The 14,097-nt window shown below is 43.7% G+C and overlaps 1 protein-coding gene and 1 long non-coding RNA gene across 3 annotated transcripts; one reads left to right on the top strand and one right to left on the bottom strand.

Moving 5' to 3' along the window:
• Positions 1-1,718: 1,718 nt before the first annotated feature.
• Positions 1,719-8,713, bottom strand: LOC147250880 (uncharacterized). 2 transcript variants are annotated; one of them, XR_015118853.1, is made up of 15 exons: positions 8,465-8,713; positions 8,132-8,182; positions 7,615-7,726; positions 7,139-7,301; positions 6,601-6,690; positions 5,769-6,460; positions 5,263-5,394; positions 4,911-5,082; positions 4,746-4,817; positions 4,445-4,599; positions 4,251-4,328; positions 3,896-3,990; positions 3,334-3,631; positions 2,550-3,207; positions 1,722-2,387 (listed from the first exon to the last, which is right to left on the bottom strand). XR_015118853.1 is itself a non-coding variant. In XM_086221345.1 (14 exons), the coding sequence occupies exons 2-14, from the start codon at positions 8,175-8,177 to the stop codon at positions 3,135-3,137; spliced, it is 2,178 nt and encodes a 725-aa protein (XP_086077471.1). In that variant the 5' UTR covers positions 8,178-8,182; positions 8,465-8,713; the 3' UTR covers positions 1,719-3,134. The 2 variants fall into 2 exon arrangements, 1 of the variants encoding a protein (XP_086077471.1); XM_086221345.1 differs by having other exon boundaries at positions 1,719-3,207.
• Positions 8,714-11,977: 3,264 nt separating this feature from the next.
• Positions 11,978-13,890, top strand: LOC147250879 (uncharacterized). Its single transcript, XR_015118854.1, has 3 exons — positions 11,978-12,130; positions 13,286-13,367; positions 13,503-13,890. It is a non-coding gene; the product is annotated as an uncharacterized LOC147250879 (long non-coding RNA).
• Positions 13,891-14,097: the final 207 nt, after the last annotated feature.

The following is a 14,097-nucleotide window of genomic DNA, read 5'->3' as shown; positions in this document are numbered from 1 at the left end:
AAACGGAAGCTTGTTCCTTTAAGACTCTTATCCTAACTGAGGGTTTGAGTTTTCTGGCATAAAAACACAGTATTTGCTCCTTTTAGTAAAAGAAAAAAACTTAAAAGGACAACAGAATAAATAAATGGTACTTGCTGTTACTTTGTTCCACATGTAGGTACACAGAGAAGATGAAAAACTGGCCAGTGAACCAGCGTGGGGACTCGTTTGGCTTGAAGCACAGGAACCAGTATGTGAACAGATATCAGGCATTGCAGCATTCAATTAAATTTAAGAAATATTACCTCTCTGCTGCACAGGTCATCACAGTCGCCCATCACTCCCCTCAGTGTCCTCTCAGTCTAACTTTCCAGTAATTCAGGGTCAGGGACTGTCACGGCTACCCGCAAATCCTGGAGATCAAAATCACGCATACATACACACAAGGTAATTCCAAAAGTTCATATTTTGTTACTGTCCACTGGTCTACCGCTTCACACCTCCTGTTGACATTCTCCATCTTCTCAGGAGCAATGTCCTCCATTGGCTCCAGTGTGAAGCTGTCCATCCTCATCGACAGTCTCTGCCGTATCCTCTGGTTCATTCAGGCAGCCTCGGAACACGTTAGGACCTTTCACACACGCCTATGATACACAATCACACATAACGCACACAGCTGCCGGAGCTGTCCAGCGAACAGCAGCTTGGATACCAGCCACCAGAGGGCCTACATTAGACAACAGTCTTCATCAGTGTTTGGAGGGACTTGAACCTCAGCCTGACATGTAAGGTAAAAGAAACTGCTGCTAAAACCTAGAACTTTCACACATGACCTTTGATGGTGGAACAGTAGCAATAATCTGATGTACTGTCAGTATCATCTGAAATCTTATTGGCTGTTAGTTTCACAGCAACATACTGGAGCCTAAAAGAACTTATATATCAATTTTTAAATACCTGATTTAAACTTTACAGCCAAAACTTTGTGGAGGAGGATTTTTGTTCAAACTTTGTAGCCTCTAACAAACATGTAACATCATGTGTGTTGTCTCCTCAAAGGCAATTTGAGAACCCAGCAGGTCTGTCTGACCAGACAGCCTCTGGGAACAAGGGCCAGTGTTTCAGGGTTTCTGGGGTAGTCAGCGGATGACCAAGACTTCCTTGTTCCATCTACTGCTCATTGTTTACAGTCTGTACATCTACTTGAGACGTTGATGGAGGTGCATGGAGGTGACAGATGACAAATATGAGCAGATTGTTTCAAGAGTACCCAGTTTACACTCAGTTACCAGTTTAAAACCACTACTACTACTACGTGTTTCCATGCATCTTTACCTGTAACATTCACATGGATCAACGCATCCATTAACCTAAACTTAGAGCTGAACTCCATGCTAGTTAGCACAGCATAATGAATGCTGGTGTCAGGGAAGCGTTAGCATGCCTCTGCAAAAGTTGTCAAATGAATTTTTCCTCATAAAAGTCTTTTCTGTAGGGTTGTGTATCATGGTTATGAATTAAAAATTCAAAATTACATTGTATTTATTGACTCCTACACATAGCCGGAACTACTTTCCTGACTGGGTGCAGTGATTTGACGCAGCGTCTCCAAAGCTCCACTGTAACTTGGGTCTCTAAAACCAAATGTTGCTTACATCATGTTCCCCATATCGTCCATGCTCTATATTTCATGGTCGTTCGCTGCTTCTCTGTACTCTGTTTGGATGCTAATCTGCATTATATTATAATGGCAATAAAGCTGAATCTTATTTAATACACTTTAGTCTGCTTATCTTAAGTTTTTCATCTGTATTCTTTTGGTCACCAGTCTTTATCAGAAGACTTGAACAGTCAACGATCACTCTTATGTCTTCAGATGCACCTCTGGAATATTTGAAACCCAGCGCTGCCAATCTGGCCTTCTGCTGCTTCTGAGTACATCATTAGGTTTTTAGGGAAAACTGCCTCTTGAACAATTATATTAAAAGTGTATTTTAGGTCACAATATCAAGATATTTCTTGATTTAGTGCAGGTGTAAGATGATAAAACATGGAAACAGCATTTGTAAAACTGCTCAAATAAAGTGTGATTGCTCGGTGTGTGTGTGGATTTGAAGATGAACTTGTCAGTTCCTGAAAATGTTGTATATTTATAAATCTTATCTTTTATTTGAGGATCTTGTACGACACATTTCAAGTCAACTTAAAGTTTATTTACATAGCCCCTGTCCAAAAATTACAATTTGTCTTCAGGTGCTTTTCAACAAAATCCAAAGGTAGAGCTGCAAAGTCCTCAGTAATGCTGCATCCTGCTCGAGTGGCATTTGTCCAAAGCTGGCTGGGCCAGGTGACTTAGTGGGCGGAGTCTGATGGAGTGAACAACAGCCTTGAGTTGCATGTAAAAATACCTGGATGGAAACGCAGTAAATTAGAAAAATATAATAAAATAAATACCCCCCTCCCAAAAAAAAAAGTACACTCACTGACAGAGGAAAGTTGGTGGATTGACAAAGTATAAATCGAACAGATTGAATGACTTAAGGATGAGATTTAGGAATCAGGTGACTCACGCTTCACTCTGGTGACAGCAGTCCTCTGCATCAGAGAAGTAATGGCAGCAGCAGATGAAAATGGCAGGAATGTGTGTGGTTAGCAGAACTCTTCCAGCTTGTCGGAGCTGGAGCAGGAGTTGATTTCTGGGATAATTCCATGTCCTCAGCGCTCCCAGCATGCTCTTTGTTGATGCGTTTTCCAACTTCTGTCCTTTGTCTTTGTTCAAGTGATCCTTTCAACGTCGTCCTCTGCTGTGGTGAATGGCACCTGACTTACTTCAACTACTGTATTCACAAAGCAGTAGTGAATGAAAATACACATGAATGCAGTTTTTCTTTTGCCAAATTGAAGAAAAGATAAGTGATAAATTGCTGTCCATGTTAATGGAAACCCAGCTCCTGGCCATCTTCTCCTGGCCATCTTCTCCTGGCCCCCATCTCAACCCCTCCCATCTATTCCTGAGCCAGCAAGAGATCTCTCTGCTGCCTCCCCCAGCCTGCCCTCCTCTCCTCTCCTCTAATTTACCTGTCAGCAGAACCTCGTTCAGGTGGGGAGTTCAAGGAACTGGTGACATGTTAATGGACACACTGGGCTTGGTGCGTTCACCAGTACCTGCTGTGATAGGTCATGTCAAAGCCCAGTCCACATTTATTGATCCCATACATGTCTTGTGACCTAGAACGACACAAACGCACACACACACACACCATTAGTATTACTGCAAACACATTTGGAACAGCTAGCATGTTTAACTACGCTGTAGTGATGACATGATTCAAGGAGCACTGCACATCAGGATACCTGGTAGGAGTGTATGGCTCAAATGTAGCGCATCTCCAGGTGCTGGAGGCCAGCGGTTCCACCGCTGTCAGCCTGCTGGTGGTGGGGGTGCTGTTGAAACAGCCGGCTTTGGAGCCACACAGGAGATTGTTATCCCCAGAGGTGGGGCACATGTGGTGGACGGAGGGGGGGCCATGTGTGTGGTGGGGCAGAGAGTAGCTGGAGCGAGCCTTCACAGCACCCTGCATGTGGTTGACCTGGGTGGAGATCTGTGGCAGCTTCTCTGAAAAGCCCACGAATTCTCTTTCCAGAGACTTTTCTGATAAAAGAGAGAAATGAAGAGATCAGACCTCGGATGTGAGCACACGCAGTTCATTTAGTTCATGATCAGGTCAGCACTGTGCGTCCCTGCACGCTGGTTCATTTTGAAAGAGCAGCAACCAATGAGAAGCTCCAGCCCTCGAGCGCTGGATCAGTGGTGCCACTCAGCGCTCGGCAGGGGTCTGGTTTCTAGTGCTGCCCTCCAGCTGTTCCACTGTGTCCTACCATTTTTTTGGATGAAAGAGCATAAAGCGTTTGTTACCTGATCTCCCCAGAGGGTCGACAGTTTGACTCTTGTCAGAATCTGTCATCGTGGTGTGGTGGGATCCAGTGAGTGGGGAGGTAAAGTGCTGGAATCTGGACACACAGAGATGTAAAAGTCAGACATTGTGTCCTGCCTCTGATGTATCTTTGGGATCAGTTATTATTTTTGTACTACTTTTGCTAGCAAGCAATGATGTCAGAGTGGAGCTACCTCTGGTAATGTCTGCCAGTCTAAAGTGTGTATACATCTGTATGTGTTTAGTTACTCAGGGCTGGAGAGTCGGTGTTTATCTCTCATCTCCAGGCCCTGACACAGGGGAGTCCTCCAGGATGTGTTCATGTGTGATGGGTACCTCTCAACTCTGGAGGGGGCTGCCGGCCTCTTCTCCTCCAACGTGGACGAGGTGGTCCTTCTTTGACCGACTGACTCACTGACAGGACAAACCAAGACAATGATTCATTACAAACTACTAACAACTGTGGGCACCGTGACATTCGATTGTTCGAAGAGAAAATAATGACGCAGGGTGCATAAACTGTGTGATACCTGAATTTGTAGGTGAGACTGTTGTGTTTGTCCTCCAACAGTCCCAGCCTCTTCTCCAGTTCAGTGGTCTCCGCCTTCCAGGGACTCATCCAAGATGAGTTCACAGGTGGTGTCAGCTGCTCCTCCTCCTCCTCTGCTGGCATCATGTCTGCAACCTAATAAGAACCACAAATCAAAGGTTTGGATTATTGTACCAGAGACTGATTCATGTGAACAAGGGAAGAACTCTTCTTCAATCTATGCCATGATGTACTGAGGATGTTCTGACAGCTGGAGTCAGGGCTCAGTAGGTGAGACAGACCTTGGCTTCCCGTCTCTGCAGCTCCTCGGCTCTCAGCTCCAGGTCATCCACCAGAGCCTGCAGTTCTGACATCTGCAAGAAGAAATTTCACAAGAATTCAGTGTTGAGTCTGGTACAACAACAAACTCCTAGCCCAGCACCATCATCACCATCCTCACTGCCTACCTTCCGTTCGAAAGCGTGACACTCATCCTCCCTCTCTTTCTGGAGTCTCTTCTTCATTTTGAGCCTCTTGGAAGCGTTCTTCCTCTCCTGGACCTCCAGCCTGTCACGCTCCACGGCCCGTTCTTCCTCAAGTCTTTCTTTTATGTCCTTGAGCATGGCTTCACTCTCCTCCCTGAGGACACACGTCAACATATTGTCTTTTAATATTGAGAGATTACATAGAGATGGTTCCAAGAGTACTGAAATATTTTCATGTCTACGTCAAGCAACGGCTCCTTCAACACCTGTAACCAGACAAGTGCACAAGAAATGTGACAGAAACATGACCTATGTGTGTATTTGTTAGTCAGACCTGAGCTTGCGTTCCTGCATGTCTCTCTCTTTCTGGATGGACTCCTGGATGTCCTTCAGGATCCTCTTGGACTCCTCTCTCAGCCTGGCCTCCTCCTCTCTCCTCTCAGACAGGAGGTGCTGGTGCAGAGCCCTGAGGCGGAGCAAAACAATACAGAGGCAGGTTTAAAACTGGCTCAAATAATCAGATTATCTGCAAGGATGGCACAGATCACCCGACTCAATGATTGCATGATTACCAGGAATTACATGTCAAGTCATTTGGGTATTTTAGCATAAGATCCTGTTCAACTGCTCCCAAATCAAATGGACTTTTTAACTCTGTTGAAGTAAAACTGTAAATACTTCTACAGTACTATTTGAGGGAAATGGATATCTAGCACTAAGTACTAGGACAGTCTTTTGTGGTACTTAAAAAGTTACTTATCATTTTGTGTCTCTGTAAATTTGCAGTCATCCAATTTGAATTGGAAATGAGGGCCTGGGATTTTAAAACATCAAACCAACCTCAGTCCTTCTTCCTTTTCCTTCTTCAATCGCTGCTTCTCCTGCTCTTCTTTTCTCCTCAACTCTTCCCGCATGAGACACATTTTGCTCTCATTGTCCTTCATTTGTTGCTCCCTTTCTTCCTCCTCTTTTCTTCTTAGTTCTTCCTTCAGGACACTCATTCTTTTCTCCTTCTCCCTCAACAGTTGCTCCTTTTCCTCCTCCTCCTGACTTCTAAACTGCTCCAGCAGGAGAAACATTTTCATCTCCTTTTCTTTCATTAATTTCCCTTTCTCCTCTTCTTCCTTGCTCCTCATCTCCTCCTGCAGGAGACACATTCTCCTCTCCTTCTCCTTCATTAATTTTGCCTTCGCCTTGTCTTCTTGTCTCCCCAACTCCTTCTGCAGGAGACACATTCTCGTCTCCTTGTCCCTCATTAATTTTTCCTTTGCCTCTTCCTCCTGTCTCCCCAACTCTTCCTGCAGGAGACACATTCTCTTCTCCTTCTCCATTGTTTTTATTTTTGCCTCCTCTTCTTCTCTCCGCAGCTCCTCCTGAAGAAGAGAAATTCTCCTCTCCTCCTTGATCTTTTCAGGGCTCATCAGACCCTCAGGAGGCTTGAGGTATTTGTGCTGATGATGCTGTGGCAGTGTTGCTTTCAGAGGAGAGTTTCCCTCTGGGGACTTTAAAACTTCAGAGGGTGACCTGGACACCTAAAGAGACACAACGAGAAATAAGTAGGATTATTAAGCTCCCAAATCTAGAGGCGAATCACTGATGTTCCACCAACAACACGTCAGAGGCTAAAACTCCAAAAGTCCACGCGTGTTTCTTCATAGTTCAAGATCTTTACCTGGGATACCTTGAGAGGCTTCAGCTTCTGCTTGATAGGGGGTAGGAAACCTTTCAGAGGCAAACACTTTCCCAAGACAGGGCTTGTCGTCTAAAGGGAAAGAGACACAAGGAGAGAGAATTATTTAGCACCCAAATCTAGAAGCAACCCTCGTCATTGATTTCATCATCAGTAGAATCACAAACGTTTTTTTTTGGGGGGGGGGGGGGGTTGTCGGGTCAAATTGTGATTGGATGGTTTTGTTTTGGTACATTAAATACAAACAAGGGGCTGCACTGTGGTGCAGTTGTTAGCACTGTCGCCTCACAGCAAGAAGGTTCCGGGATTGATACTCTGAACTGACTGTAGGTGTGGCTGTGAGTGTGAATGGTTGTCTGTCTCTATGTGTTGGACCTGTGATGGACTGGTGACCTGTCCAGGGTAATGATGGGACAGGCTCCAGCCCCCCCCCCCCCGCAACCCTTAATAGCAATAAGCGTAAGACAATGGATGGATGGATGGAAATACAAACAAGATAAAAGTGTGGAAACACAACAACCTTTGTTTTCTCCGTTTGCTCCTTTGTCTTCTGCAGTGCAGCTTGCTTGAGGCGCTCACGCTCCTGAACCACTTTGGAATGGTAGAGCTTGTCCATGGGGTCGTACCAGGAATTCTCCTTTGTGACTTTGTTAAAGTAATAGATTTCCTGATTGTGGTTCTTGCTGCAGGTAGAGGGAGCAGGGAAAAGAGGGAGGAGTCGCATCAGCAGAGGTTGATTCAATCATTAGGACACAAGATGCTACAATTATGGAGGCGTTACTGTTCCAGTCGTTAAAGAGGAATACACCAAAAAGGCTGAAACACTTTACTGAAGTATAAAAACTGTTCATCAAATTATTCTTATTTTGTATTTTGATTTCCTATCAGTAACTCTCAATTTGAGCTGTTTGTGTTCTAATTTCCCCTCTAAAACTGGCCAAGTGGCCATTGTGGTGTAGCTCCACTCCCCAACCTCTATCAGCTGACTTCACTTACCAATGCGTCCACTCAGGAGGCATGGGGGCTGACAAACCTTCCACAGCCAGCCACATGAGCTCCGGCTCATTGTCAGGGTCAATGCCGATCACCCTGGCATACTCATGCAAATCTGAAGGGGGGAAATGAAGAGAGCTTGATGTGACAGAATACTGAACTGTACTCAGAAACATGTCATGTTTTAGACTTGTGGATTCATTATGGCGCAACAACCAGAACAGAATGACAATTCAATAAAAAATGAAAATGAAAATAAACAATACAAATTTTCTGAACTTCTTGTGTCAGGCAAGATACTCTAGGATCCACAAGTTTCCTATATCCTCAAGTCTAAAACACATCCAACATATCAGTCATAATATATCAGTCTCAGGATGTCACGAGTGGCCCCGCCGAGATGTTCAAAAAGAAAAAAAAGGCAACTGAGTTCATAACGGAATATCGCGACAGCCTCCTCGTGACTGTAGGTCAAATATATTCATGCCAACTATCAGATATTATCATGATCCCTGCGTACCTGTGTTGCTGTAGTCCTTTTGGCCGTTCTGTGGAACTAGAGTCATGGTTTCTGCAGACACAAAGCAGAAATGAAGTCAATGGAATAAAACAAAGCCACATACAGTCGATACTATGTTCATTATTAAATCAGAGAAAGCCCTGTCATATAATGGGTGTGTGTTGTATATTGCAGTGTGTTGCTGAATATGAACTGTACACACACTGATGCACTGCCCAAATGAATGAAATGTCATGAGGAAAATACAAGAATTAAAAGAACAGCATCATATACCCAGATGTGTCATGTAAATAAATGGTAAATTGTTTGAAGGCATCTCATCTTTTCACTTACCAATTAAGCTGCTAGAGATGATTTGAATGAAAATTTGAGAAGTTGGAAAAGTATATCGTGTCCCTTATATTATCAACAATCTCTGTGGATTTCACAGAATCACAGAACTGTCATATCAGTGAGTCATCTTGGCTGTCATATCAGTGAGTCATCTTGACTGTCATATCAGTGAGTCATCCTGGCTGTCGTCTCAGTGAGTCGTCCTGACTGTCGTCTCAGTGAGTCGTCCTGGCTGTCGTCTCAGTGAGTCGTCCTGACTGTCGTCTCAGTGAGTCGTCCTGGCTGTCGTCTCAGTGAGTTGCCAAGCTTCTGCAAAGACCCCACATGTCCGTCCGTGCCAGCCCCTGTTTGAACCGTTGCCATCAGGCAAACGTTGCACAGCCTCTGCACCCACACAAGCAGACTGAACCACTGCTTCTTCCTCAGGGTCGTGGCTCCCCGACAATGACACACCATTACAATGCAAAACATGTTGCTAACACATGACCAGATTTGCATTGTTACATTATTATGTAATTTTTGGATTGTTAAATTATGATGTAATTTTTGGACAGAGGCATGTAAATAAATTTGTATTGTCTTGAATGTGTCGTACAAGATCCTCAAATAAAAGATAAGATTTATAAATATACAACATTTTCAGGAACTGACAAGTTCATCTTCAAATCCACACACACACCGAGCAATCACACTTTATTTGAGCAGTTTTACAAATGCTGTTTCCATGTTTTATCATCTTACACCTGCACTAAATCAAGAAATATCTTGATATTGTGACCTAAAATACACTTTTAATATAATTGTTCAAGAGGCAGTTTTCCCTAAAAACCTAATGATGTACTCAGAAGCAGCAGAAGGCCAGATTGGCAGCGCTGGGTTTCAAATATTCCAGAGGTGCATCTGAAGACATAAGAGTGATCGTTGACTGTTCAAGTCTTCTGATAAAGACTGGTGACCAAAAGAATACAGATGAAAAACTTAAGATAAGCAGACTAAAGTGTATTAAATAAGATTCAGCTTTATTGCCATTATAATATAATGCAGATTAGCATCCAAACAGAGTACAGAGAAGCAGCGAACGACCATGAAATATAGAGCATGGACGATATGGGGAACATGATGTAAGCAACATTTGGTTTTAGACAGATGTCATTTTGAATTTTTAATTCACAACCATGATACACAACCCTACAGAAAAGAGTTTTTTGGGGGGAAAATTCATTTGATAACTTTTGCAGAGGCATGCTAATGCTTCCCTTACACCAGTGGTTCTCAAACTTTTTCTGTCATTCCCCCCTTTGGAGGAAGAAAAATTTACATTCCCCACACGGCAAATTTTTTGACAAAATAGGCCATGTTTAACTTTATTGACCTATTAAAAATTACAAACATTCCTTTAGTTTTTCAGAACTAGAAAAAAATGAAATAAATGTATTTAATCCCCGTCAAATATCTCTCCATTTTAAAAACAGACCTGGAACAGTTGCTATGAAAGAGGTTTAAAGCGCGCTTTGGTTCCGCCGCGAAAAAAATTACAACGTCCAAACAATAGTCCCCCCCCCCCCTTTTCCCCCCGGAGAGGGGGGGAACTATTGTTTGGACGTCGGAATTTTTTTCGTGGCGGAACCATAAACAAAGCGAAAGGTGAGGGGGGAAATAATGTTTGGACGCCTCCGCGCCCCCCCGCCACTCACTTTGAGAAACGCTGCCTTACACTAGCATTCATTTTGCTGTGCTAACTAGTAATAACAAAGAAATAAATGAGCCACAAACAGAAAATAATTACATGATAAACAAGGTGGAGTTCGGCGGCGCTATCAGGGAGTTTGTGTGTTCGTTAGTGTCCCCTGGTCTCAACTGGTCTCACTGTTGCTGTGACAAGAAAATCTGGCATGCTTGGCTCCACAAACAAATATATTTTTGATGAGTGATTTCATTGCTGCCATTTGTCACAGCACGGGACAAAACTGTCCGCTTGATCATTGTGGTTTGACTTTAGTCTGCAGTGGCGTCTTCATTGTTGAGTTGCGCCACTTCAGCTGCGTTTGTTTTTCTTTGTTGCAATTTTTCCCTGACATTGTACACTGCTCTACCAAGCGCGTCTTTTCAGTGTCCGAAACTGACCTGTAGCCACCTGACCTGAACCGATCTGCACAAGCGCATTTAAACAAACTTCCGTGCGCTTTTTATGCACGGAGGCTACTGTAAATGCGCATTTGCAGTTGCGTCCTTCTGCACGCGTGCCTGTGTTGTTTTGTTTACTTGGAGAAAGTTTGGAGAAGGTTTTGAGAAGCAAAACTTTCCTATCGTTCAGAAAAGGACGCAATGTCATGCTTGTACTGGACACCCAGTAGGAATTTGCAGTGATCGAAACCGGACTATGGACGTAGTTTGCCATGAAGGAAAACATAAAAACCCAGCAATCTATAATGCGATTGACAAGTACAAGTGAAATGCTGGAGTAAACAAATAAAGGATCTTATTATTTTTGCAGTCTTTTATCAGTCTAGGTGCAAAAAGATATATTCAATGCACATCTATGTGTCTCATATCCTTGTAAAGCTCAGTTTTTTAAAGTCTACTTAATAATTAGCTTATGCTAATTGAATTTCAGATCTTCCAGTACACTTCCTGTCAAGAACAGCCAGGAGTTTGCATCACTCTTCAATTACACGGTCCAAAAACCTACAATTATCTGAGAGATTCTCAAGATCAGTCTCCCACATCCACATACATGCAAAGGTAATGTCCATGTTATTTGACGTCATGTTGTCAATATAAGTTGTGTATATTTTATCCCTTTATGAATGAATGGACTGCAGCAATCGCTGCACTTAACAATACACTCATTAACATTACCATAAGTAAATGATGATAAAACAATAATGAAGAATCTTAAAGTTATCCCCCTCTCTGACTTTAGTACTTTTCCAATGGGTTGTTGCCAATATTGCTTCCAGTGATTAGTGATCAATATCCTGATCAGGGCATCCATATTAAATAACTGCTCTTTCTTCTCACCAAGGTGGATAAGTTCTGCGGATGCGAAGCCTGGCCTCAACATGGCAATGTTGGACATGTAGAAACCAAAAAAAAGAGGAAGATCCAGCAGAATAGGAATGTGTGTGCCTCACGCTGGATGCCATGGTAATCAAAAAGCGTATTCAATACAATCCTCACACCTAGAAAATGTCTGGATTGTTGATATGAGGGTAAATGAGACCAACATTGCCGCTGAGGCTCTTGTTTTTATGGTGGCTGGGCTCCAAGGCCGTTGGAAGGCTACACTTGCGTACTTCCTGACCCACTCCCTGTCCCCAGACACACAGGAGGTACTACTTGTGCATGCGTTGGAGGAACTACATGAGTGCGGCATAAGAGCGGTCTGTCACAATGGATGGGCATGCCTCCAATGGAAGCCTATGCAACAGACTTGGATGTCAGCTAAAGAGAAACCCCGTTGAGCCCCTGAAAACATTTCTTCACCATCCAGTGACTGGTGGGAGGGTCTTGGTGATGATGGATGCCCGTCGCACGCTGAAGTTGGCACGGAATAAGCTACAAGCATACAGTCCAATTACGAGCACGACCGGCGAGATCAACTGGAAGTACATTCTTCATCTGAATGATGTGCAGGCAAAAGATGGATTGCACCTGGCCAACAAGGTAACCAGGGCTGAAGGTTTTAAGATTAGAAGAACACTTATTTCTATATATTGTTTATATTTCCTCCTGGACAACTTTTCAGGCTCACAAATCTTGAGCCTCAAATCTAAAAATTGAGGTGATGATTACTTTTTTTAAAAATGTATTGGACTCACAGGAGGCTGGCTAACGTGTTCCTCACTTCCTCCGTCCTGCTTGTTCTCCACTGACTCCCTGTTGATGCAGACCATTTGCTTTGAGAGCATTGACAACTTCAACATCTTGAACAGCCGCAACCCCCCTGCCGAAGGGTTCAAAGCCCCCCTGGGTTTTTTTGAAGTGGGCAGAGACAGTGCAGTTCTTGGTGAAAGGCAGGGACTGCCTGATGAGTTTGGTGATGGCAAAGGGCACACCCCTTCACCGGTCCGAGAGGTTTTAGGAAAAAGTCTAGCATTTGTTTGCGTGGAAAGTTCACATGTTCCTTGCATCAAATTCATATGATGTTCGGTTCTAGGCTGGACGATATAAATAAAATCAGCACCGTACACGAGGCTCTCTGCACTCTGAAATTTGAATAAAAATTACAAACAAAATTCAATATATGTTGACCAAGTACCTTTACTGATATTGAGAGAATATTGTAGAGATGACAGTTGGTGTTTTCACACCATACGGCTCTTTGCTGGAGGACAGAGAGATACAGATCTTTTGTCCCCACGGCCGTCAGACTTTTTAATTCTTTGTTGAGCAGGTGAGCTGAATGATACCTGAATTTCCCTTTGGTGATGAATAAAGTAATTATTTTCTTATCACATCGCCCAGTCCTGCTCTGTTCTCTTGTTCAGCATCATAAGTTCATATGATGCTCTGTTCTCTGGTTCTGATGTTTCTGCAGTTTCCTGTTTTGTTTCTGTTGGACTTCAGTGTTTTCAGTTTGTAGAGGCATCATAATGGTATGTATGGCAGTGTCGATCTTTTGTTTTCTGGGTTTCCTTTGTTACTCTATTGTTCCTTGTTGCTTTAACATTTACAAATGAACAAAGTCCCTTTGTGCTGTCTTGGGGTTATATTGCTCTGACATGATAAAATTAACAGATCAGTTTCTTGTGACGGTACCTCTCTGCGTTGGGATTCATCATCTACATTGACACCATGATGCTGATGATCCCTAAACAGCTTCAGCAACAGCGCTACATCTGCACCTACCGCTTTAGCCAAGGTCACTTGGAGCTCCTTTTCAGTTCAATCAGGGCATCAGGTAGGGATTCCAATTTTTTTTTTTTCAGTTGGTTTGTTTGTTTGAGGACGAGTATGAGTAGTATATTTGTTGTTTTCTAAAAAGTCAGACTACAATGGTAATTTATGTGCTGTGTTTGTATGTATGTGTTCTCAGGGGGCTGGAATAACAACCTTTCAGCAGGCCAGTTCCAAGCCACTTTCCGCCGGCTCCTGGTGCGATGTGGGTAGTCTCCAAGTGCATCAGGAAATGTGGCGGTACAGGATGAGGCCGTGTTCCTGTCTGCTCTTGAAACGTCATCTTCCCCAGCAGCAGAAGCCACCGAAGAGATCCCATCACCTTTGGCCAACATTCCTGCCATAGTTTGTGACCACAGCTGCCTGCCAACCTGCTTTGATGGCCGTGTCCACAATGCCCTTGTCTACATCTCAGGATTTGCGGTTCACCAAATTTTGAAAAAGCTGTTGTGTGATGTGTGCCGCGGTAGCTCGGTGACTGATGCTGCGTCTGCATCATTTGATTTGAGTTGCTCGAGCTAAAAAACAAGGGGGGGTGGGGCTGATGATTCCATCTGAGGGAACAGTGAGGGTGGTCTGATCAGCTGAGCGTTTTATTCGCAGTTCAGTGTCTGGGCAACCTGTCAAAGTGTCCTTTATCAGTTCGGTTTGTATGAGCGGACATTGGTGCTGAGGATGTGTTTGGTCTGGGTGGTCACAATTAGGAAGCACAGTGTGGAATCCACAACCATCAC

Source organism: Aulostomus chinensis, chromosome 13, assembly GCF_037954235.1.
Source record: "Aulostomus chinensis isolate RoL2024-O1b breed Wild chromosome 13, RoL_Achi_v1.0, whole genome shotgun sequence".
Lineage (NCBI taxonomy): Eukaryota > Metazoa > Chordata > Actinopteri > Syngnathiformes > Aulostomidae > Aulostomus > Aulostomus chinensis.
This window is presented reverse-complemented; position numbering and strand designations above follow the sequence as displayed.